Source organism: Patella vulgata, chromosome 1 (assembly GCF_932274485.2).
Source record: "Patella vulgata chromosome 1, xgPatVulg1.2, whole genome shotgun sequence".
Classification (NCBI taxonomy): Eukaryota; Metazoa; Mollusca; class Gastropoda; family Patellidae; genus Patella; species Patella vulgata.
The window spans coordinates 89,819,419-89,846,991 of NC_065879.2; the positions used below are offsets into that span (position 1 = coordinate 89,819,419).

At 38.9% G+C, this 27,573-nt stretch overlaps 1 protein-coding gene and 1 long non-coding RNA gene across 2 annotated transcripts; one reads left to right on the forward strand and one right to left on the reverse strand.

Moving 5' to 3' along the window:
- On the forward strand, positions 1-4,712 carry LOC126810635 (uncharacterized). Its single transcript, XR_007675274.2, has 5 exons — positions 1-159; positions 1,385-1,790; positions 2,835-2,876; positions 3,792-3,853; positions 4,527-4,712. It is a non-coding gene; the product is annotated as an uncharacterized LOC126810635 (long non-coding RNA).
- A 1,030-nt stretch (positions 4,713-5,742) lies between these two features.
- LOC130013967 (protocadherin alpha-11-like) lies at positions 5,743-17,538 on the reverse strand. The gene is made up of 9 exons (XM_056102613.1): positions 17,424-17,538; positions 14,898-15,068; positions 13,427-13,638; positions 11,493-11,705; positions 9,192-9,342; positions 8,492-8,605; positions 7,451-7,889; positions 6,920-6,972; positions 5,743-6,025 (listed from the first exon to the last, which is right to left on the reverse strand). The coding sequence occupies exons 3-9, from the start codon at positions 13,439-13,441 to the stop codon at positions 5,994-5,996; spliced, it is 1,017 nt and encodes a 338-aa protein (XP_055958588.1). The 5' UTR covers positions 13,442-13,638; positions 14,898-15,068; positions 17,424-17,538; the 3' UTR covers positions 5,743-5,993.
- Positions 17,539-27,573: the final 10,035 nt, after the last annotated feature.

The window sequence follows — 27,573 nt, forward strand, 5'->3', positions numbered from 1 at the left end:
CTATAACCGTACAAGATGTAAATGATAATAGACCTGAGTTTAATACAGGTAGATTGGATTATAACGTAGATCAAAGAACACTGCCAGGTATACTCGGATCAATCAACGCTACAGACAGAGATACAGGCCATAACGCTCAAATATACTACTCTATGAAAGGTATGATGATAACACTTTTATACAGGTACAGGCCATAATGCTCAAATATACTACTCTATGAAAGGCATGATTAATCGTTCTAGAACACTCGATAACACTTCTATAGAGAGAGATACAGGCCATAACGCTCAATTATACTCAACTCTTAAAGGTATGATTACACCCTCTAGAACATACGAGATATACAGGTCATTACAGCTCAATATATTATACTTTCTTATAGGTATGATTACACCTTCTAAAACACCCAATAACATTTCTAGGACACTCGAATTATACAGGTCATTACGCCAATTATATTATACTTTCTAAAAGGTATGATTACTCCGTCTAGAACATTCGATAACACGTCTAGGTTCTATTAACGCTAGAGGCAGAGATACTGGTCATTATTCCCAAACATACTACTCGTAAAGGTATGCCTACTCCCTCTAAAACACACGATAGCACTTCTAGGATCTATTAACGTTAGAAACAGAGATATTGGTCATAACTCCCAAATATACTACTCTTAAAGGTATGATTACTCATTCCAAAACACTCTAGAGATACAGGCCGTAAACCCCAGATATACTATGCTTTCTTAATATGATTACATCATCTAGAACACTAAGTAACACTTCTATAGAGATACGGGCCATAACGCCCAGATATACTACTCTCTTAAAGTAGGCAAGTCTTTAAATCAGTATCATCCACAGTCTTCGTCATTGCAAACACGACTCATAGGTTAATTTAAATCAACATTGATGTTATCTTACTGTGAAAAGTAGGACTTCTGGTATCCAATATTTAAGTCACCGTGCATATTTTAAACTTGGCTCACGAATCGCGTGCCAGAATGATTTCGCGGAGCCATTTGTAATGAAGCGACTCGATAAACGAGGCTAAACATATCCCACAAGAAACGACTACCGGAGTAGACTGGAATAACCAGACGCTAAAATCTGCCATTCAATGTGCACGCTTCGCGTATTTCGTCAAACGTACAGTAAAACAGAAACGATCGAATTTAAATCAGTTTATATACTTTCATATTACATTATTATATGCGTTGTGATTTGCGAACCATTTGTGTCCATTTTATAGTTGCCAAAGAATAGCGATTTAGCCCCCTTAAAGATCGACAACAAAACGACAGGGAAAAAGTCAAACAATTCGATTTACATGTAAATAGACGTGTTTTTTTTTTATTTTCGTAACAATCTTTACTGTATTATTACAGGAGCACAGCCATCTTCTACAACTAATTACGTTCACGTCACTGGTAATGGTGACGTCAGATATACCAGTCTCTTCCCTGATTCAGCCAGTGGCAGTTATCTCCTCTTTGTTGAAGCGCGAGATAATGGCGAGCCGCCTAGATCTTCAACAGGCACCGTAGCTATAACCTTCACTACAACTACTACAACCACTACAACTACATCTGCGACAACGACAGTGGTTACGACTACGGTAACACGAACGTATAATTTCTGGGAACACAGTGAAAATTTGATCTTGTTTGCTCTGTTGATGACGTTATTGGTTTTGGGGTGTATTATTGGGGCCTGTTTGTATCTGTCCGGTTCGTGCTGTGGTTCAAGATCAAGAAGAAGACGTTGGGATTGTGATGGATGTTGTCCCAGACAGTGAGTTCTTTTTTTTTTCATGTATTAATCAAAATTATTCTTCCTTTAAAATAAATATTTCACCACTAATATAATAGTCATTTTATAAATACATTTTACGTTGTGTATGTATATTTTATTAAAGCTCATTTGAGAGAGAGAGAGAGAGAGAGAGAGAGAGAGAGTGAGAGAGAGAGAGAGAGAGAGTATTTTAATCCCTTCAATTGCCTGTGAATGAAGACGGGCATACGCCATGCACTGTGCTGTGAGAGAAATTCTGTCCGGACAGCGGCGCTACGGCCTACTCTCATATCGAATTCCAACTGTCAAGAGATCGTTTAGGTACACGTCAACATACCTCGATTTTTCGTTCCACGTAAAAAAAAAAAAAAAAAAAATGCATAAATCGCAGTCATTTGTCTTCACGGTTTGTGCACCGTTATCTTGTAAGAAACTAACATGTACCACTGTGTCCTGGAATCCTATAGTCTACTGATTCTTGTAACGGTCGACTATCGCTTTTCAAAATTGAAACCCCCCCCCCCCCCCAAAAAAAAACCCTTTCTATCGAAACAATGACCCATATAAATGGACCACATTCAGTTACCAATTGTACAATACAAAACTTGTTATAGTTTGTATCTAAACTGACGAAGTGTTGTTAACGTGACTATGAATCATAGTGATTTCAGGGGGCACGCATCTTTTTCTTTCGGTGGTGGGGTGGGGTGGGGGTATCATAAGGTCTGTCATTGAGCCAACTGGCGTAGTTTCGATTGCACGGTTGTACGTCACAAGGAGTAGGGTCATTTGTCCAACCTCGGGGGTTTTCTCCGGGTCCTCCGGTTTCCCCCCACTGCTAAAGACCCCTTTGGGCAAGCGAATTATTGAAATGAAATTGAACCATATGTTAGTCCCGAAATGACGTAGTTTGTGTCAAGTGGATGTTAAATCCCCCCCCCCTCTCTCTCTCTCTCTCTCCTTTTTAGGGGGACACAATATTTGTTGATAGGGGTGGTGTGGGCTGCCCCGTATGTTTAAATCAATCCACTCTGTGTATTTTAGAGAAGTTCACGTAAGAAGAGTTCAACCAATCTACGAAGATTAGTAAGTCATCATTTTTAATTATTAAATATGGGGCCACACTAACCATCTTTGAATTTAGACGTCATTACAGCCATCTTGGAGCTATGACGTCGTCACCACCATCTTGGAATTTAGACGTCATCACAGCCATCTTGGAATTTATACGTCATCACAACATTCTTTGAACTGTGACGTCATCGCAGCCATCTTTGAGGAATTGTGACATCATATCAAAGTACAACAATTATCTAAGGAACAAGTGTACCAAGTTTTATGTCAATCACGGTTGATTTGGCGGAGGCTTAGGCTTTCTTCGTAGACCGTATTTGATTTCATTTAACAATTAAAATTGTATATCATTCTAATTCAGATTAGTCCTATATATATTCCGCTCCATTTTTTATTTTGGTTGAGACAATTTCTCTAATTCTCAGTTTTCTGATTTAAGTCACTGTATAAATGGCAATCTGATTACAATACAGATCTATATTTCGTTTCGTTTTTTTTTATACTCTCAATGGCCTACACTACATGAAGATCTGGCCAGTTGTTTTAGGAGGTTGCATCAGAAGTCATACGAGCGGCTTTCGACCCTATGACGTCAGACATTTGATTAACCAATCAGCATTGATGTTTCTAGTGGATTACCCACAGTTCCGTGCACCTCACGCCAAAAGCTAACCGTAACCAACTGTTCCATTGGTCAATCCCTCACATCATCCGGAACACGTCAATGATAACAACTATTCCAGATCCTAGTGTAATTAAGACAAATAAAACGAAATTTTGAACTATAAAAAACGAAACGAAATAGGATCTGTGTTTTAATCAGATTGTGTGATTGGCTAAAATTATCATTGCCCAAGTTAAAGCCTGTGCTCATTGGCTAGATGAATGGTCAGGTCAGGTCAATTTCTAACTATTTATTTTATACAGTTATCCTTCACACGAACCATCTGTAGCATCAGCGGATTACCGTGAAGATTTCTGGAACAAAGGTTGGTACAAATTTATAATGATTGATTCTCTGTAATTAAATGTCGCAGTTTTCCCGGAAAGCCAGTATAAAGAGAGAGAGAAAGAAATGGAGCTTAACGTCCAATTGATACAAACTAGGTCATTTCGGGACTAACATATAGTTCAATTTTATTTCAATAATTCGGCTTGCGCCTAGGGGGTCTTTGGCAGTGGGAGGAAACCGGAGGACCCGAAGAAAATCCACGAGTTTTGTCAGGCGAATCTACTTTTGTCACGTAAAAGCGGAAAATCGAAACCACACCACATGGCTCAAAGACAGACCTTATGATCCAACGCGCACGCTTTCAAGCACTAGCCCCCCCCCCCCTCCCCCACCCCCAATAGAAATAGAAAGTCATATTTTGTATGTATAACACAGATTTTAATACTGATTGATCTTCCTATATACAGCTTCCCGTGGTGATTGTTTGGGGTTTCGATTCGCCGGTTGTACGTGACAAGAGTAGGGCGGCTTCCAAGACTCTTGGGTTTTCTCCGGGTCCTCCAGTTTCTTCCCAAGGCCAAAGACCTCTCCCTCTCTCTGTTTGGGGTTATCAGTCCTAGCCCTTATGATGTGTCGAAGACTGTTCCACCCAACCGACCCCATGTGCTACTGGTTATCGTAGGATGTGATTCAATCTTTATCTATTACAGGTGATCATTTTGAAGATGGCCGACCGTGGTCGACTGGTCTGGTCAGATTGCAGGATCCAAGAGGAGTTGTAGATAGGACTGTTCTAGCCAGAAAAATACATTAATATTAGTTCAGCTCGACATCGGAAGTAATGACGGATGACAGGACTGTTCTAGCCAGAAAAATACGTTAATGCCGCGGCACCGGATGTAGCCATAGTTGATATTATTATTATAGCGGGACAAATGCATTGATTTTATTATTATTACCAGGGCACAGGAAGTAGTGACGGTAGATAGGAATGTTCTAGACAGAATTATAAATCCATACTGCTTAGGAGAATGATTATTCTACCGGAAGTAGTAACGGTTGATAGAAATATAAATCCATACTGCTTGGGAGAATGATTACTTTACCAATTATACACCATATACCGGAAGTAGTAATTGTTGACCAATCTGAAACACTAATAATATTATGTAACAGACATTGAGTAGAGCAAAGCTGACTGTTGGCAAAATATAAAACCTTCATAATTATGCTTATCAAGTGTTCAAAAAAATGTTAAATAATTTTTTTTCATGTGCATTGCCTGTCTTATACAGTGTATTCGGTTCCGATTTGATTTTTTTAAAAACACGCACCTGTTGTAATAAACCCAACCCAACCAATCCACGCACCTGTTGTAATAAACCCAACCCAACCCATCCACGCACCTGTTGAATTTAAAACCCAACCCAACCCATTCACCAACCTGTTGTATTAAACCCAACCTAACCCCATCCACGCACCTGTTGTATTAAACTTAACCCACCCCATCCACGCACCTGTTGTATTAAACCTAACCCAACCCACCCACGCACCTGCTGTAATAAACCCAACCCATCCCGTCCACTCACCTGAAATTAAACTGAAAAAGAGTTGATCCGTCATCAACATCTTGGAGTAGGTCAAAAAGATAAGAGTTTTGATTATGACCTTTACTTTGTTAAGGGATATGGGTGAGTTTGTCTGCCTGACAAGCCATTTTGAGTACAATAGCAGACCGTTTGGAACACAATAATGGGGTATAATGTTCAAACTTGATTTTTCTACAGCGAAATTTCCAGTCTATGATGACAAATACCTGTACTGTATGAATGTAGTAATATTGTTTAATGCATCAAAGTACACAAACATAATAATATATATCAACCTATTGTATATTATATACAGTTTATCAAACCCAGTGTATATTATATTATATACAGTTTATATAACCAGCGTATATTATATACAGTTTATTACCTGTGTATATTATATACAGTTATATAACCAGTGCCAATGTATCCCAGTGTATATTATATACAGTTATATAAAATCCAGTGTATAGTACATACAGTTATATAAAACCCAGTATATAAAATATACAGTTATAAACCAGTGTATATACAGTTTATATAACCAGTGTATATAATATACAGTTATATAACCAGTGTATATTATCATCAATATGGTCTACCATGGGCATAGTGATATCCTGTAATTATACAAAAAGAACAAATATATAAATACAAATACACGTAGATAGAGATAGTAAGTATAAATAATTAAAAACGAAATGCTAAGTAGATACATAAGTAACTAAATAAGTAAAGAAAGAAATACTAAGTAAGGAAATAAGTAAAGAAAGAAATACTAAGGAAATAAGTAAATACCAAGTAAATAAATAAGTAAAAAAAGAAATACTAAGTAAGTGGATAAGTAAATACATAAATACTAAGTAAGTAAGTAAATAAAGAAATAATAAGTAAGTGAATAAGTAAATAAAGAAACACTAAGTAAATAAGAAAGAAAGAAACACTAAGTAGACAAATAAGTAAAGAAAGAAATACTAAGTAAGTAAAAAAGTAAAGAAAAAAAAATACTAAGTACTAAAAAAACAGGTAAAGAAAGAAATACTAAGTAAATAAGTAAAGAAAGAAATACTAAGTAAGTAAAGAACAAAATACTAAGTAAATAAGTAAAGAACGAAATACTAAGTAAGTAAATAAAGAAATACTAAGTAGATACATAAGTAAAGAAAGAAATACTAAGTAGATACATAAGTAAAGAAAGAAATACTAAGTAGATACATAAGTAAAGAAAGAAATACTAAGTAAGTAAGTAAGTAAGTAAGTAAAGAAATACTAAGTAAGTAAAGAAAGAAATACTAAGTGGATAAAAAAGTAAAGAAAGAAAATACAAACCGAAAAACCCCCGAATATAATCAGAAGACTATAAAGATCAGTAAGGTATACAGATATAAAAAAAGGTCTTGGACGTAAATCGCTTCTCATTGTAATGATTAATGAAAAATTTATTCGTTCGTTAAAATTAAACAACCCCAAGGATATCAGTTAGGCATTCCCAGATAGTAAGTGTAATAATTTACCTGTATGCCAGAAATCACTTTTATAGTCACTGGCTGTTACTGGTGGCATATCACTGTAAATATAAACAATAACAATTTATTACCCAAAATTTATAATACCCAGACAAAATTTATTGTACCCAGACGAAACTTATTGTGCCCAGACAAAACTTATAATACCCAGACAAAACTTATTTCACCCAGACGAAACTTATTGTACCCAGACGAAACTTATTGTCACTTGACGAAACTTATTGTACCCAAACAAAACTTATTGTACCCTGACGAAACTTATTATGCCCAGACGAAATTTATTGTACCCAGACGAAACTTATTGTACCCAGTTGAAACTTATTGTACCCAGATGAAACTTATTGTCTGCAGATACAAAACTGTTTCTGTCTAGCAAAACAAAGAATAAACAATTTATTCCTGGCATGACTTACTTAGAATAGGTAATTTCAAATTTTTCAATATATTTTTTTGTCATTCTAACCATTATTTCCGAGACCTGGTTGTTCCGAGTAAGTGTTTAACAAAGATAGGACTTACAAGTCTTCGTATGTCATAGGTGACGGTTGAACACGTCTAGGTGGAGGTGGTCTACAGCAGTTGTCACAAATACCATCTTGGCCACCTCCCCCACCACAACAACTTCCGGTAATACACCATCGGAACAGGAAGTAGAGACCAATTAAGAACGCCAGTAACAGTAGAATCATCAAGATACTAAATATAGCTACGTTCTCCGCTTTCTCGAAGAATCCCGGATCCGGAGTCGTGGTTGGAATAATAGTTGTAGGTATGGTCGTAGTAGAAGTTGTAGTTGTCACTGTCGTTGACGTAGTAGTTGTAGCTTCTAGCGTTATGACTACGGTACCGGTTGAAGAAAGAGCCGGAGAGCCCCTATCCTTAGCTTCTACAGACAGGTAAACACTGGAACCAGCCAGATTTTCTGGGTATTGACGCATGTAGTGTATATCTCCATTACCTGTATATATTAGATCATGAGAGAGATAGAGAGGGGGGGGGGGGGGGGGTTAACGTCCACCAGACACAAACTAGGTCATTTCCGGACTAACATAAGGTTCAACATTATTTCAATATTTCGCTTGAGCGTAGGTAGTCTTTAGCAGTGGGAGGAAAGCGGAAGACCTGGAGAAAACCCACGAGGTTAGACAGGCGACCCAAGAATCGAAACCACCCCAGTTGATTTACATTCAACCGTTTCTGTTTCTAATCAGCTATGTTAGGTGAAATACACGAAGAGTGCAAATTGAATGGTAGTCTTCGGCGTCTGGTTATTCCAGTCTATTCCGGTAGTCTTCCCTTGTGGGATATGTTTAGCCTCGTTTATACAGTCACTACATTACAAATGGCACGCGATTCGTATGCCAAGTTTAACATTTTCACGGTAAGATAACAACATCAATGTTGATTTAATTTGACCAATAAGTTGTGTTTGCAATATCGAAGACTGCGGATCATACTGAGTTAAAGACTTCGCTTCTTTAAGCGTCTGAACGACCTAGGAGATTTGCATCAAGTATGGTGATCACGTGTTTGTCACGTGTTGTCTATATTTGAACTTACCAAGGACGGAAACGAAATTGATTGCATTAGGAGGAACAACTTGTACTAATCTATAGTCTATGTCACCATTTGTACCAGCATCGTCATCTGTAGCTTTAAAAGGACGCAACAAACCTGCGGAGAAATAAGAAACAACACGTAGAAATTAACTGTTACGAATTTTATATGTGTCATATTCAATAACTTCAGACTCCCCTAAACATCGAAATTACACATAGCACGCATTTCATATCAACATGCTATATATAGATTTATTACCTGGTAAGTGACGCCAACATGCTATACATTGATATATTACCTGGTAAGTGACGTCAACATGCTATATATAGATATATTACATGGTAAGTGACGTCAACATGCTATATTATATTGATTTATTAGCTGGTATGTGACGTCAACCTACTATATATAGATGTATTACATGGTAAGTAACGTCAACGTGCTATATATAGATATATTATCTGTAAGTGACGTCCTTACGCTATATATAGGTATATTACCTGGTAAGTCACGTCAATATGCTATATATAGATGTATTACCTGGTAAATGACGTCAACATGCTATATCTATGTATATTACATGGTACGTGACGTTAACATGCTATATATAGATATATTACATGGCAAGTGACGTCAACATGCTAAACATTGATATAGTACCTGGTAAGTGACGTCAACATGCTATTTATAGATATATTACCTGGACTTTTCTGATACGTGATGTCAATTGGTACGGTGTTTATTATATTATTGAAATGTGGTATATTATCATTTACATCTCTTACAACAACAGATACAGTGGCTGTAGATATAGCACCACCCTCGTCTATAGCATTTACAAATAACGTTACCTACAATATATAACGTTATATACAACATCGTTATAGCCCAACTCTACTGTACTATATACACTAACGTTGCCTACAATATATAACAACAGATACAGTGGCTGTAGATATAACACCAAACTCATCTACAGCATTTACATATAACGTTACCTATAATATGCACCAACAGATACAGTCGCTGTAGATAAAGCTCCAAACTCATCCAAAGCATTTACATATAACGTTACCTACTGTTACGGGTATGCTTGCCAATGGACCCGTAAAACAAAATGTCTTTAAAATCTTTGAGTGTTGTAATGCCTGTTCACGATCTACATCCCCGTAACGGCGCGTCACACTAAAATATATAACTTTATATAACATCGTTATAGCCTAATTCTGCTGTACAATATAAACTAGCGAGAGAAAATGGAGTTTTTTTTTCAGTCACGTGTCATTTACTCTCGTTTACTTTAGCCCAAATTGAGCAGTTTTTGATAATCAGGTGACGTCACTCTCTTGACGTGTTTGCTTAAACATACAGTATGCAAGAGCTAAATCTTTCTATTGCAGGTCTTTCGTTAGGCCTGAAATGTTATTTAAATTATTAATTAGACATTAATTAACCTATCCAGACCATAATCAACTCTAGATGGCATCGCTAGCCTGCGTTTTTAGTGGATTACGAGCCGATTTACTTCATAACTTTCCTTCATGATTTAACAATTAAATGGATAACTGAGACTATGCTGTTTATCGTACTGACTTTAGTAATGATGATCGAGGCTAGGCGGAAATTTCAATCGCTTAGTTCTTGGTTCATAGTGGATCAGGGGGGTTGGATGGCTGAATGGTTAGCGTGCGCGCGCTGTATCATAAAGTCTGTCATTGAGTTGACTGGCGTGGTTTCGAATCCCCGGTTGTACGTGACAAGGAGTAGGGTCGCCTGTCCAACCTCGTGGGTTTTCTCCGGGTCCTCCGGTTTCCTCCCACTGCTAAAGACCCCTACGCGCAAGCGGATTATGTAAATAAAATTAAACCATATGTTAGTCCCGAAATGACCTAGTTTGTGTCGAGTGGACGTTAAACCCCATTTCTCTTTCTCTCTCTCATAGTGGATCAATTTGAATGAAATTTTCAGCAAATTGCCTTTACGTTATCTAGTTTTTAACTATTATAGTGAGAACTGCCAACTCGTTATCGAATCTTCCATAATGTATCTTTAACAGAGGGAGCCACTGTAAGTAGAAAATTGGCTCACTAAACTGGACGCCCGTGTTCCATCCCAGTGTTGACCGAGAAAGTTGCCTATATATATAGCTGTATGTGTTATATGTTACAAGATGTGTTCGAGGGATGGGAGGGAGGGGGTCCCCTCTCAGTGCCGACGAGTGATATTGGGCTGTGTGGAACATGCGATCTGTAGCATATCTGACTCTCGGTATATGCTTGATACTGGTTGAGCATTATGATTATGAATATAATATTGAAAATCAATTTTTTGCCATTTGTGAGGGCACAAAGGGGTGCAAAAACTCAAAACCATGACGCAAAGGTCGTCATTGCGTCCCTTTCACTTAGCCCCTGCTTGGTAGACACTAGCGGGGTTAATGGGAAAGATTATTACGTACTCTCTGATGGAGGCAGACCACCATTAATTTCCCCATTGACTTCAATGTTAATTCTGGCCTCTTTAAGCACCTCCAACTTTTCCCCAAATTTTCGTTGGACTGAATGCTTTTCACTATGGACAGATGAACAAATGACCATGTCTTTGCATTAAAATTTGTATGAGGTTGACCACCAAAATTTTGAGATACACAAACTTGAAGACGCATATCAAAAACATGTAACTAGTTGCCGTACATATCACCGTAGCCAACCTGATAACTCCGTTATCCTTCCGCCACAAAATCATGAATATTTACCAAAACCTGGCAGAAAATATTAATTCAAACCCTCTTCGTCCATTCTAGACCAAAAAATCAACAAAAATGGGCATGCAAAAGGGGAGAAAAGAGACGGAGAGAGAATTGCTATAAATAGACGAACAACAATTTGTGGGTACCGAGATGGTGAAATTTAATGGTGGTCTGCCTCCTGTTGTTGAAATTTAATGGTGGTCTGCCTCCTGTTGTTGATAAACGGAGAAGTGGATATTGTCAAGTACTTACTCGTTCGGGCATACGACCTTCATCTACGTCATAATCTACGTTAAATGTCAAGCGGTGACTCTCTCTGAACAAATAATAGTTGAAATTATTATTATTTGAGTTTGATGTCAGAGCGAAATGTTTGCTGTTTTCATCTTGAAATAGTCGAGTTATAAATCTGTTGCCTTCTGGATCTCTAATACTAAAACCAAGGTTACACGCCGACACTCCTGCCTGTAAAGATAAAAACATGTCATTGCGATAGAAAGCCTAAAACACCGTTGTCAACACAATACCAGAATCCAACTTAGATGAAGAGAAGGTCTTATGATCCCCCCCTCCCTCCTCCCACCCTCACGACTAGATGAAAATGAAAGTGTATTTAAAGTAACTAATTCTCTTACTCAATATCATCCAAAGACTTCGACATTGAAAACGTCAATTATTTGTCAATTTAGATCAACAGTGATGTTGTGATCTGCCCGGGAAACGATGGGCTTCAGATGTCCAATATTTAAGACAAAATAAACATTTTACCATTGGTACAATGCGTTTCAGTCAAACGGTGACGCCATTTTCTTATCTGGAGAGCATGCGCAATAAATACTATCGGTGTAGACTGGAATAACCAACGCTAGAGATTGCCATTCGATTGAGACTTCTGGATTATTCCGCCGAACATAACTGATTAGAAATTATAGTAAAAACAGAAATGATTGAATGTAATTCAGTTTATATACATTTATATTACATTATTATATGCGTTGTAACCTATTTGTGTTAATTTCTAGGTCCCAAATATGGGCGCTTTAGCTAATTTAAACAGGATTGAACAAAGTCCAGTATGAGGACGGGTGTTGAAGACCACGGTGCCTGTACGAAAGGCTTATGACAATGTCAAAAAAATATTATAAACCTTGGCAGGAATCCCCCGCCCCCAGAATGGTCAACCCTTCAGGTAAATCCGGCATTGCATCCCAGATAATCGTGTCCTCTGTATCTTAGCACAATTAAACATACATTATGACGTCACATTAATAATGACGTCATTGTATTAATCATATTAAACATACATAATGCAAGAGCTAAATCTGTCTATTGCAGGTCTTTCTTTAGGCCTGAAATGTTATCTAAATTATTAATTAGACATTAATTAACTTATCCAGACCGTAATCAACTCTAGATGGCATCGCTAGCCTGCGATCTTTAGTGGATTATGACCCGATTTACTGCATAACTCTCCTTCACGATTTAACGATTCAATGGATAATCGAGACTATGCTGTTTATCGTACTGACTTTAGTAATGATGATCGAGGCTAGGCGGAAATTTCAATCGCTTAGTTCTCGGTTCATAGTGGATCAATTTGAATGAAATGTTCAGCAAATTGCCTTTACATTATCTAGTTCTTTATCTAATCTTCCATAATGTATCTTTAACCTCGTTATCGAATCTCCCATAATGTATCTTTTATTGTAATAGACAATATAATTGTAATAAATGTAATAAAAAATAATTGTAATAAACATTAATTGTAATAAACATTAATTGTAATAAACAGGATCGTGCCCTGTGCCGTCATTTTTATACACTACGGGGGCGAGATGGATGTTACTGCCTCCTCAACATCTATGATACAGGTAGTCCCCTCTCTCTCTCTCTCTCTCTCTGGTTAGCATGTGCGCGCTGTATCATAAGACATGTCATTGAGTAAACTGGCGTGGTTTCGAATCCCCGGTTGTACGTGACAAGGAGTAGGGTCGTCTGTCTAACCTCGCGGGTTTTCTCCGGGTCCTCCGGTTTCTTCACACTTGTAAAGACCCCTAAGCGCAAGCGAATTATTGAAATAAAATTAAATCCATATGTTAGTCCCGAAATGACCTAGTTTGTGTCGAGTGGACGTTAAACTCTCTCTCTCTCCTCTCTCTCTCTCTCTCTCAATAAATTATGGTTACCTTTGATTCGTCCATGGTACAGTACACCGGATTATCGCTGAACACCGGAGGCTCATTCACGTTATTTACATTCACTATAAGAACCTCGTTCTGAGATTGTAGGAAACCATCTGACACAGAACAAGATATGGTATAACGTCGGGTTGTCTCAAAATCTAAAAATGTTCTTACATTCGCATTATCTCTAGGTTTTAGTGATATTGGTCGATCTACTGTAAAAACAAAATAAACAAACTTATTATTACGTTTGATACAATGTCCGTCTGAAGCTGCGGCGGCTCGGTTAGTCAGGAGAGAAAGAGAGAGAGAGAGAGAGGTGGCTCGGTTAGTCAGGAGAGAGAGAGAGAGAGTTTGATACAATCGGGAGCCACGGTGGCTCGGTTACTCAGGAGAGAGAGAGAGAGAGAGAGAGAGAGAGAGAGAGTCACAAACTAGGTCATTTGGGGACTAACATATGGTTCAACATATGGTAACTCCAATACGCTCTTGATGGGAGGTCCACTGTATCTGCTGCGTCTATAGACACGTTAGACCAATAGACCACCCACCCCCTCCAAACTATCAGAGAAGAGAGAGAGAGAGAGAGAGAGAGAGAGAGAGAGAAATGGGGTTTAACTTCCACTCGACACAAACTAGGTCATTTCGGGACTAACACGTGGTTCAATTTTATTTCAATAATTCGCTTGCGCGTAGGGGTCTTTTACCAGTGGGGGAAACCGGAGAACCCGGAGAAAATCCACGAGGTTGGACATTCCCCCCCCCCCCGTACCTCAGGAGCAGGCTGGTCCGTATTGACAGGTTACCTCACTAATTATACACTACTATTACACCCGGGGCTGGTCCGTATAGGCAGGTTACCTATCTGAATTATACACCACTATTACACCCGGGGATGGTCCGTATAGACAGGTTACCTAACTGAATTATACACCACTATTACACCCTGGGCTGGTCCGTATAGACAGGTTACCTAACTAATTATACACTACTATTACACCCGGGATGGTCCGTATAGGCAGGTTACCTATCTGAATTATACACCACTATTACACCCTGGGATGGTCCGTATAGACAGGTTACCTAACTGAATTATACACCACTATTACACCCTGGGCTGGTCCGTATAGACAGGTTACCTAACTAATTATACACTACTATTACACCCGGGGCTGGTCCGTATAGGCAGGTTAGCAACTAATTATACACTACTATTACACCCTGGTCTGGTCCGTATAGACAGGTTACCTAACTGAATTATACACCACTATTACATCCTTGGCTGGTCCGTATAGACAGGTTACCTAACTGAATTATACACTCCCGCCCTCATGCCATCTGTGAGCTTGACCTCTATGACATACAAAAACGAAACACCCCCTTCCACCTGTGGGCTGGACGTATAGACAGATCACAATAAAAAAACAACAAGCCCTACCCACCGGTGAGCTGGACCTTATAACAGATTACATACCGAAATCAAACACTTCATTTCCACCTGTGGGCTGGACGGTACAGACAGGTTTTAGGGTGGTAAGGACACCATCATCGTTTACATAGATATCAACAATACTTAGCGGCTGGATAGTCTCGTTTATGTTTATCGTATCTGGTAAATTGACTATATCTGGTCGTTGATTCAAATCTAGAAAAATAAAATTATAGCAAATATATTTAGCAAGGAAATGAAACGAAATGGAGTTTACCGAGATATGTAGTTAGTGGTCACGGTGGCTAAGTGGGTAAGACGCTGGCTCGCTAGCCTGGAGGTCGGGTGTTTGATCCCTGCATTGGCCGAGAAAGTTCATCCAGATTTTCCGGCGTGGAACCCCTCAGTGATGCAGGACGGAGGGCCTGACAAGTATAGCTGTCTAGTCGTTCGGATGGGACGAAAAAACGAGATCCCGTGTACACATTGGCGTGCACGTAAAAGATTCCTTGACAGTTAGAATTCGATATAAGAGTAGGCCGTAGTTCCTGTCTTTATTAGCCCAGTTCGGAGCGGAACAGTAGGACGTTAAACCCCATTTCATTTCATTTCATTTCGTTATGTAGTTATTATAACTATAAATCAGTTCAAGAGTGGCTCCGTTTCCTATAGCGAACACACAGACCAGTTTTGTCTTCAATATAATACTAGCAGGATACCTTGCTTCGCCATGGGCCCAAGATCCGTGACCTTAGCCTTCATAAATCATGGCCTAAAACATTCACGTGGTCAGTGACCTTAGCCTTCATAAATCATGGCCTAAAACATTCACGTGGTCAGTGACCTTAGCCTTCATAAATCATGGCCTAAAACATTCACGTGGTCAGTGACCTTGAACTTCATAAATCATGGCCTAAAACATTCACGGGATCATGCTGGTTAATTTGCTACCACATATGTGGGGGTGGATGGCAGCAACAAAGCGTATTTATATACACAGAACGATAAGTGATCTGCTTATTGCCATGGTGTTACATAATCACAGATTATCTGACGTTATAGGCGCTTCCTGCCAACTTGACACCAGTTCGATATCGACATCCCGGGAGTTTTTGTTCTATGTGATTATGTAACCTTACCTTGATGGCATGTCTTATTTAAACTTTCTTTGTCTGATTAGCATGTATCGAGTGTTAAACCTGATATGATACATGATACATCAGCCAGATGTCTAATAAGATTCCTTTGTCTGGAATGGTTTATAAACCCAGATTAACAAACGAAAACTCAGAGAGGTCCGGACAGGACACGAGAGCGGAGACCATGGGCGCCTTGGCACAGACGAGACGGAATGAGGAAAGCGTATTGGAGTTGGCACACTCGTGCCTAGCCAAGCTAGGATATGACTCCCTCAATACAAGTTAGTTATGGAGTCTTTAAGTTTTGTACATAATATGTTAGAAGAAGCAGAGAATAAATATATTATGTATTGTTTAATGGTCGAGAGCGAGACATTAAGTAATATATTGTAACAACAAGAGGACCGTCAGGTCCGAGTGTTTTTACAATATATTACGCAATGTCTCAGCTCGAGACCATTAAACATCTTAAAATACAGACACTCCGCACGTGCGTTTACAGTGAAATACGTCACTCGAGTCTAATATTTGACAAGGTACGATAGGCAAGTTGCCCGTACGATTATTTGAAATAATGGTACGCCAACATCAAAGGGTGACGTCACATCTGTATTTTAAAAGATGTTAAACTAGTCTTGTCATCTGAACATGATATAAAGAACCAATACTGTCATATGGCACACCAAGGCTTACTCGGCTGTAATCTGTACAGGGCCACCAATTTAATTTTCATGTGCTGGAGCCAAATAAATTTCGCGACCCCCTTCCACCCACACCTGTGCAAGGACGTTTAGACCATAAAATACACAATAATACATCTATGACCCTGTTTCTCGAAATCTTAACTAAAGATAAAATCCAAATTTTTCTTTTTAGTAGATACTTTAATTTTGATTGGCTAAGCACTGAAATATATCTAATATTATCCAATCTAATTACCCGAGATCGCACCAAGGGTTTCGCGCAATAAATACCGACCATGCCGAAGGTAAATATAAATTAAATAGATAGTCCCAAGTTGCCCCTGATGGCTGTTGAACGTTAAATTTGTAATAAACAACAACAACCTGGAGCGATGTACTCCTGGGGGGGGGGGGGGGAGAAACTGGATTAAACGTGATCATTTCGGGACTAACATATAGTTTAATTTTATTTCAATAATTCGCTTGCGCGTAGGGGTCTTTAGCAGTGGGAGGAAACCAGAGGACACGGAGAAAACGCACGAGGTTGGACAGGCGACCCTACTCCTTGTCACGTACAACCGGGTACGTGACGTACAACCACGCTTGATGCTAACCATTCGGGCACCCCCCCCCCTCCTCAAACCCATCTCCTTTGGCCTCTGAGTCTGGAGAAACGAGAAAGTTAAAAAGTTAATCTTAAAATATTTCATTAGAGGGATTCGGGGGTTTAATTGTTATAAATTATTTACTTGTCAAATTGATTGTAAGGGTCAATGGTCTGTCTGCAGCATTAAATCCATCTGTGACGTTAATGGTTAATACTATTGAGCTCCGTGTAGCTGTTCTCAAATCAACCTTATTGGTCAAAATACCACTTGCTAAAAATACAACCAAACATTACACAATATATTAAACAGGCCACTCGGCAAACTTCGGCAGATTCCGTTACACTACAGCTAGCCTCGGCTGTATGACGGTAAGTGATATGTACCTACGCCTATACAACTGCGATGCGGCACCGGTTTACTTATTAGAAACACTTGCCGCTTTTAAAAAGAAGTTATCAAAATTGCGTCGTTGGAAGCGTGTGTAGAATTTACAGTGCAAAGTTGTCCTTGTTTGAAGAAAATTGGATAAAATTTGAAATATTTGTATGATAAAACATTCTTCAAAGGTGTCGTTATGGGCAACGCCGTTAGTAATCCGGGAACTTAAAAATAGTTCAATGACGGACTTCGTCATACAGCCGACGCTAGATTTAGGCTACTGGAATCTGCTGAGGTTTGCCGAGTGTTAAACAGGCCTCACATGTAGCGAAATGACAGGAAATGAAATAGGGTTTTACGTCCTACTGTTTTGCTCCTAAACTGGGCTAATGAAGACGGGCATACGCCATACAGTGTGCTATGAGGGGAATTTTGCCCGGCCAGCGGTGCTACGGCCTACTCTTATATCGAATTTCAACTGCCAAGGGATCTTTTACGTGCACGCCAATATGTACACGGGACCTCAGTTTTTCGTCCCATCCGAACGAATAGACAGCTGTCCTTGTCAGGCACATGTAGCGAGTGTCGCTAGGATACGTAATGGAATGGGGATTAACGTCCGACTATTCAGTGTCGACGATTCTTTCACGAACTCACCGACGTGCACACTGGACCATGGTTTATCGCTCCACCCAAAGGACCAGACACTAGTCTTTTAAAAAGTCTATTTTCTAGCTAGAGTAAAGAGCCACGCCTCCGGTTCCGGCCCATTCACGGAAAATCGCGTGCCCTTCGTTCTTTAAAATTACGTTGGCTGCATTTTAATTGACTGACATTTCGGAAAGTACACATTTTTAGCAAAGAAATATATATATACATAAAATATATATACAACTGATTTAATACGGTTCTAACTATTTTTGTGTCAGACTTTTGCCATGTATACTAAATAATTTTCTCCGTTTTTTGTTTATGTCTTTTTGTATGGATTAATGTGTTGTAATTGTTGTAATTTTATATTAGTTGTACTTATGTAAAGCGCCTGTGAGCAGTTCGCTGAGTTGAATTGTTGGCGCTATATAAATCAATTATTATTATTTAAACCTTACTGCCATCTTTTTCATTCTATATTTAATAAGAAAACATGGATTTATATTGTCGGAGAAAACAGCGCCATGTTACGTGAACCTTCAATCTGATTAAAATACAGATCTATATTTCGTTTCGTTTTTTTATACTTTCGATGGCCGACATTACATGAAGATCTGACAAGTTGTAGCGATAGGTCGCGTCAGAGGTCATGCGAGCGGCTTTTGACTTATGTCAGACATTTGATTAACCAATCAGCATTGATGTTTCAAGTGGATTACCCACAGTTCCGTGCAAAACACGCCTAAAGCTCGCTGTAACAGACCGTTTCATAGGATAATCCCCCACACCATCCAGAACACGTCAATGATAACAACTATTCCACATCCTAGTGTAGTAAAGACAAGTAAAACGAAATTTTGAACTATAAAAAACGAAACGAAATAGGATCTGTGTTTTAATCAGATTGGAGATCTAACAACGCCCTGTTTATACGTCATAACGACGACATACTCTGATTAGTTGACGTCATGTGTGTACGTCATACTGATTTACGCCATGTATAGGTTCATTAATCCTTCTAGCGGGAGACTACACTTTTAATATGTTAATTATTGTGAATGACAGAAAAATTATGTACTCACCCGTATTTAGAGTAAAATAATCCACATTGGGTTTGATATTCGTAACACTGAAAGCTAGGACGTCTGTAGCCTGGTCATTTATGACATAAGCCATAACGTTCCAAACACGTGCGCCAATCACCGCTGACGCCTTTAAAGTTACGTTTACTGTCTTCGTTACTAAAATGATTAATTAATTTTTTAATCATTCTATATTGGTTGGTAGATTTAAAGATTTTGATGTACGTGTATAGTGACAGTGGGGTATGATGGTGTATTTAATTAAATCAGGGGTGGGCAGGTGGGGTTGGGGTCGTCTAAAATAGGAATGGAATAAAAAAATTGTCGTAAAAGATGTTCGTCTAAAAAAAAGAGTTGACATATCAAATGTAAAGGGTGCGGGAAGTATCAATAAATGGTCGTCCCCTCAAAAAAACCGGTCGTCTAAATGTGGATTGGACTTACAAAACGGTCGTCTAAAAGAGGACTGGACTTAAAAAACGGTCGTCTAAAAGAGGGCTGGACTTACAAAACGGTCTTCTAAAAGAGGGCTGGACTTACCAAACGATCGTCTAAAATAGGGTAGTTTAAAAGAGGGCTGGACTTACCAAATGATCGTCTAAAAAAGGGTTGTTTAAAAGAGGGCTGGACTTGCCAAATGATCGTTTAAAATAGGGTTGGACTTACCAAACGATGGTTTAAAAGAGGGTTTAGTATTGGAGGAGACGTGAACAGTAACAAAAACGGTGTTGGTCTGGGTGTTGGTAGCATCAGCTGGATCCGTACAATTAGTGAAGAGTTGATAGCTCGCTATACGAGTTGCGTCTAATTTAATCGGCGAATTAGCATTAAATCTTATGCAATTATCTGAAACGAAATAGCGAATCAACATTAAATTCCATGGTAATATCTGAAACGAAATAGTGAATCGATATTGAATATTGTGGTAATGTCTGAAACGAAACGGCACAACAACGACACGAAAGAAGAAATTGTCAACAGACTCGGTCGTAGAAAATTCGGTTTGAACCGACCAGAAGGACATATTTGTCGATGGGAAATGAAATAAAATGAAATGGTTTATCGCTTTATTTGTCTACATCGACCGCGCTAATAAAGACGGACATGCGTAATGCATTGCATAAAGACGGACATAAGGGAAATTTAGTCATGCTTGTTGTGCTCCGTCTACTCTTTCATGGAATTCCAACTGCCAAGGATTGTTTTACCCATACACCAATGTAAAGATGGAGAATAAAAGGAAACGAGCTATTAAACATACATTATGCAAGAGCTAAATCTGTCTATTGCAGGTCTCTCTTTAGGCCAGAAATGTTATCTAAATTATTAATTACACATTAATTAACTTATCAAGACCATAATCAACTCTTGATGGCATCGCTAACCTGCGATCTTTAGTGGATTATGAGCCGATTTACTGCATAACTTTCCTTCACGATTTAACGATTAAATGGATAATCGAGACTATGCTGTTTATCGTACTGACTTTAGTAATGATGATCATAGTGGATGAATGTTACTGAAATTTTAAGCAAATTGCCTTTACATTATCTAGTTTTTAACTACTATAGTGAGAACTGCCAACTCGTTATCGAATCTCCCATAATGTGTCTTTAATTAGATTGAACTGTGGTATCAATATAAGTCTACTTACTGGCTAAACACTCGTTACTTGAACCAACAATAATAAACGGGGAACCACCGACTATACTGGTATATGTCTGCCCACCGGAAGTCATTATGATAATTCTACTGATTCTACAACTCAATGGATTGATGGTCGTTTCTATTCTTGCTACAACAATATCCTCACTCTGAGTCTCGACGATAAAATCCAATGTTGGCTTGACACTGATTTCAAACTGTAAATAACAGTACAAAAACATAAAAAAAACAAAAATTACAAATGAAATAATGAAAAGGGGTTTAGGGTCCTATGAACTTTCTCTTTCAACGCCTTGACAGAACGACTAAACACTTTTACTTGCTCGATCTCCGTCCAGTACCGCTAACAAGAGATAAAAACACGCTTATAAAGGTTAAAACAGGGGTCGAGCCCTCTTTCACCCCAACCCTCCCCCACCACTACGACTCCCCTAAACATACTGCACGTGAGTATTAAATATTAAATTCCACTCTATCCAAATTACGTCATTTTAGGACTAACATAGTTACCTTAATAATTTGCTCGCGCGCAGGGGTCTTTAGCAGTGGGAGGAAACCGGAGAACGGGAGATGTACAGAAAAATACTAATGATTGTCACGTAGAAGCCCGGGATCAAAGCCAATCACTGCAACCTTGGCATTATCTATAGTTTTCAATACAGACAAATCAACAGAATATTCAATGAGAATTTTAATTTTGACTTAAATCAGATATTTTTTGTCAATTTAAATTTAAATAAAGTAATACTAACGGCTTGTGCAGTTATTATAACCAATAATAACACGTGTATTATATTCATTAAACCCATTCTTCTCCTCTTTAATATCACTTCAAAAACTCAATTTTTCAATATTTATAATATCACTTCACATAACGTTACAAAACCACGACCAATATTTATAATATCACTTCACGTAACGTTACAAAAACCCGATCAATATTTATAATATCCCTTGACGTAACGTTCCAAAAACACGTTCAATATATAATATCACTTCACGTAACGTTACAAAAACACGATGAAAGTTAACACAATTTCAGTATACCAACAATCACTTTGTCAACAATTGAAACTATATTTATGTTAATGATTCGTAATTTCTTACACACAGAAAATTAAATATTTCTCTTATCCAGGAAATCCCCGTCACCAAACAATTATTTAGAACTATCTATTTCTAATATTTGGAACTTTTTCTTTGTACATTAGTCTTCACAGAAACTGAAATGTGTTCCGAGAATTCCGTCTCCACACAACTTGCCTTTACAAATTAAAATACAAGATGGCGGATTGGCTAGTTATAAATTTATTACATATTGAATAAAAGGGACATCTCGCTTGTTAAAAAAAACCCCCAACATTTTCACGTTAGTCGTTAGTTCGACATTAAAGGGGAGATCTTACTTTATTACCCAATAACACAATCTACAGTAGATATCGCGCGCGCGAGAGAGAGAAATGGGGTTTAACGTCCACTCGACATAAACTAGGTCATTTCGAGACCAACATATGATTTAATTTTATTTCAATAATTCGCTTGCGCGTAGGGATCTTTAGCAATGGGAGGAAACCGGAGGCCCCATAGAAAAACGCACGAGGTTGGACAGGTGATCCTACTCCTTGTCACGTACAACCGGGGATTCGAAACCACGCCAGTTGACTTAATGACAGGCCTTATCCGTCCAGACTTTTTCTCTTGTTTCTAACACTATTTATTCAGTATAAAGTATACTATATTTAAAAACATGCCAGAGCTTATATAAATTTATCCACAGTAAGAAATTATTTACAGCGATATAAATACATTATTTAAAATTGTAATCATAAATTATGTTCTGATATAAAAAAAATACAAAGTAAAAATGTTTACTCTCAATTATATACATTCATCACCACGATAACTCCGCGATTAAAACCACGATTTCAATCGTAACTCAAATCATGATAGTGGGAACCTAAAGTAGAAGATGATAAGTATCATCATCTATCAAAACGAGAGCGAGAGCAATGGGGTTTAACGTCCACACAACACAAACTAGGTCATTTCGGGACTAACACATGGTTCAATTTTATTTCCTTAATTCGCTTGCGCGTAGGGGTCTTTAGCAGTGGGAGGAAACCGGAGGACCCCTAGAAAACCCACGAGGTTGGACAGGCGACCCTACTCCTTGTCACGTACAACCGGGGATCCGAAACCACGCCAGTCGACTCAATGACAGCTTTAGGAACATGGGTGGCACTGGGAAACAAGACGGGGAAATCCCGATAAACCTTCTTGCCCAACAACCGAAACATGATTAGCGAGTCAGCGTCTTTTTTGCAGAGTCAGCGTATTACGTCCTTGTCACGTACAACCGGGGAACACCTATCAAGAGGTACTAAGTCTCACTCTATACATATCAGTATCAACACCTATCAAGAGGTACTAAGTATCACTCTATAAATATCACTATATCTATGATAAGTATCAACACCTATCAGGAGGTACTTAATATTACTCTATAAATATCACTCTATAAATATCAGTATCGACACCTATCAGGAGGTACTAAATATCACTCTATAAATATCACTATATCTATGATAAGTATCATCACCAATCAAGAGGTACTAAGTATAACTTTGTCATTTTTGTTTAGGTGTAGAAGACCTTTAAACTGTTTCAAGTTTGAACTTTGTTTAACATCAATCTGTGAGATTATTCCAGTATGAAATGGTAGAAAGAGAATAGACTGTTTATATGTGGTGGTTACGTGTAGCGCGGAAGTTAATGCAGCGACCTGGGGTGGAACGAGTAGTTAAAGGTAGTTGGGAGTTTGACCTGACAGCGGCGCTACGACCTACTCTTATATCGAATCCGAACTGCCAAAGGTTCCTTTATGTGCACGCCAGTGTGTACATGTGTCAGACCGTCCGTCCTGCACAAACGGACAAGGAGGGACCGCATCGGAAAATCACGATGATCACGGGATCGAAATGAAATGAAATGGGGTTTAACGTCCTACTGTTCTGCTCCGACTGGGCTAATGAAGACGGGCAAACGCCATACAGTGTGCTACGAGGGGAATTTTGCCAGGACAGCGACACTACGGCTTACTCTTATTTCGAATTCTAAGTGTCAAGGGATCTTCTACGTGCACGTCAATGTGTATACGGGTTCTCGGTTTTTCGTTCCATCCGAACGACTAGACAGCTGTCCTTGTCAGTACCTCCGTCCTGCATCACTGACAAGGGGGAACGACGCCGGAACTTTCTCGCCCGATGCAGGGATCGAACACCCGACCTCCAGGCCTGTCCACTTAGCCACCGTGATCCCCTCACGGGATAGAGCATGGGTCCTTACTAATTGAGGCACCGTGGCTACCAGGCACCTGCTTTACGATTGAATAATTCATATAGATGACTAGCTTAAGTTTATTTATCTCGTTCCACTGTCTCTTGATGGCACTACTAACGTGTTAGACGTAAGAGATATTCAAGTAATTATGGATATTAAATTGAAATATTATTGCTATAATTGTCTTTTAATTGCTATCATAAAAATGTGAAGAAAGGTATAGGGTGATATGTGTAAACGTAATTAACACGTTTTGACGACACGCCCGTTTTGTTATATAAGTGTTTTATATATATATATATATATATATATATATATATATATAAGAGAAAGAGGAAGTTCATATAGATCAGTAAACTTATTTTGTATTACACACGTGCCCCATTCACTATATTATATCTATTGAAATATCTATCTACGCATTACAACCCTAATGTAAGAACAGCATTACACTCCGCCTGTAGTGATAGTCGAGACTAATGTAAGAACAGCGTTCCACCCCGTCTGACGTGATAGTCGAGACTAATATAAGAACAGCATTACACGCCGCCTGTAGTGATAGCCGAGACTAATGTAAGAACAGCGTTACACCTCGTCTGTAGTGTTAGTCGAGACTAATGTAAGAACAGCGCTACACCCCGTCTGTAGTGATAGTTGAGACTAATGTAAGAACAGCGTTACACTCCGTCTGTAGTGATAGTCGAGACTAATGTAAGAACAGCTTTACACGCCGCCTGTAGTGATAGTCGAGACTAATGTAAGAACAGCGTTACGCCCCGTCTGTAGTGATAGCCGAGACTATATAGTAAGAACAGCGTTACATCGAGACAAATATAAGAACAGGCGTATCAACGATTACTAGGTACGTAATGATATTTTTAATATGAGTATTTAGATCTATATTCGCTTAAACAAAATAATTAATTCGTTTAAAAGAAATTATTAATTCGTATTAACGAAATAATTAATTCGTTTTAACGAAATAATTAATTCGTTTAAAGGAAATAAATAATTCGTTATAACGAAATATTTAATTCGTTTAAAGGAAATAATTAATTCGTTTAAAGGAAATAATTAATTCGTTTAAAGGAAATAATTAATTCGTTTAAAGGAAAAAATTAATTCGTTATAACGAAATGTTTGATTCGTTTAAAAGAAATAATTCGTTTGAACGAAATAATTAATTTGTTTAAAGGAAACGTTATTTTGTTATAAGGAGGATCGGATGGCAGAATGGTTAGCGTGTGCCTGCTGTATCATAAGGTCTGTCATGTAGTCAACTGGCCTGATCAAGCGTGGCTGTACGTCACGTACCCGGTTGTACGTGACAAGGAGTAGGGTCGCCTGTCCAACCTCGTGCGTTTTCTCCGTGTCATCTGGTTTCCTCCCACTGCTAAAGACCTCTACGCGCAAGCGAATTATTGAAATAAAATTCAATCATATGTTAGTCCCGCAATGCTCTAATGGACGAATGGTTAGCGCGTGCGCGTTGCCTCATAATGTCTGTCATTGACTCAGCTAGCGTGGTTTCGATTCCCCGGTTGTACGAGACAAGGAGTATGGTCGTCTGTCCAACCTCGTGAGTTTTCTCCGAGTCCTCCGATTTCCTCCCACTGCTAAAGACCCCCATGTGTTAGTCCCAAAATGACCTAATTTGTGTGGAGTGGACGTTACCCCCCCCCCCCCTCGAACACAGCCTCTAAGCCGTTGGGAATAACAAAGGTATGTCTCTCTAGGACCCCTCCCCACATCCCACCACCGCATGATGTCTATATGCCAGCCTCTAAGCCGTTACGAGTAAGGGTATGTCTCTCTAGCCCCCCCCCACCACACTCCTCCATCACCCCCGCATGATGTCTGTTTCCCGGCCTCTAACACGAGGAGGCTTTGGGGACACCCTTCTAAGAAACCCACATGATGTCTGAAGCAAATTTATATAAAGCGTTTAGATACGTCATCTATTATGACGGACCATTACCATATTTAGGTAGGTGTTTTATATTCAGGCCCGTTTTCATCAACCTTGTTTTATATGATTGGACTAATCTGTGCACCAGGATCAGATTGCAGGACAACCGTAACCCACTTCCACAAATGGATAGTGCCAAAACTGTCAATAAGTCAGTCTAATGCAGGGTATCCAGTTCGCCCAGTTCTCGCGGTCACCCAATTGTTTAACTGAAATGATATGAAATGAAATGGTGTTTAACGTCCTACTGTTCTGCTCCTAAACTGGGCTAATGAAGACGGGCCTACGCCATACAGTGTGCCCAGACAGCGGCCGTACGGCCTACTCTTATATCGAATTGCAACTGTCAATGGATTTTTAATGTGCACGCCAATGGGTACACGGGACCTCGGTTTTTGGTCCCATCCGAACTGTCCTTGTCAGACACATGTAGCGAGTGTCGCTAGGATTTGCACGTTCTGTCTCGTTATTCGTTATCAAAAATATGAATCCCGAATAACGAAACACGTCGCATTATTAGTTATTCAAGCTCGAAAGCAAAATGGATTATTTTATGGCATGTAAGTGAAGAAATGTTTTTTTTACTGCTAAAGCATCCTTCTTATAACTCAATTAAATATGAATAAAAATTTATTGGACAAATGTACAATAATGGTACGAAATTTTAAAGAAAATATTATTAATTTTATTTGAATCCCGAATAACGAAACACATTCCGTCTCGTTATTCGTTATTCAACCCACCCGGCCCATCCTCGCACATGTTGTATTTAACCCACCCCAACTCATGCACGCACCGACAATTTAACTGAACAAGAATTGATCCGTCAACAACAAAGGTCCGTTGTCAGGCATACGCCGACCAGTAGATGTATCGTCCGGTTCACAATATGAAAGTTTCGTCTATGTACTTTGTTAATGGATTTTTGGTGGGTTTGTCTGCCCGTCACTCTGCTTTTAAATGAAATGAAATGTGGTTTAACGTCTTACTGTTCTGCTTCGACTGGGATAAAGAAGTCGGGCTTACGCCATACAGAGGCATTACGAACTACTCTTATTATATCGAATTCCAACTGTCAATGTCTGCACGGAACCCCGGTTTTTCGTCCCAGCAGAACGACTAGCTTCTAATGTTGGTAAAATTTTCAGGCTTGTTCGTTAGTGGATGGGTTTCTTCGTTTGTACCTTCTTCAGACCGTTTGGAACAC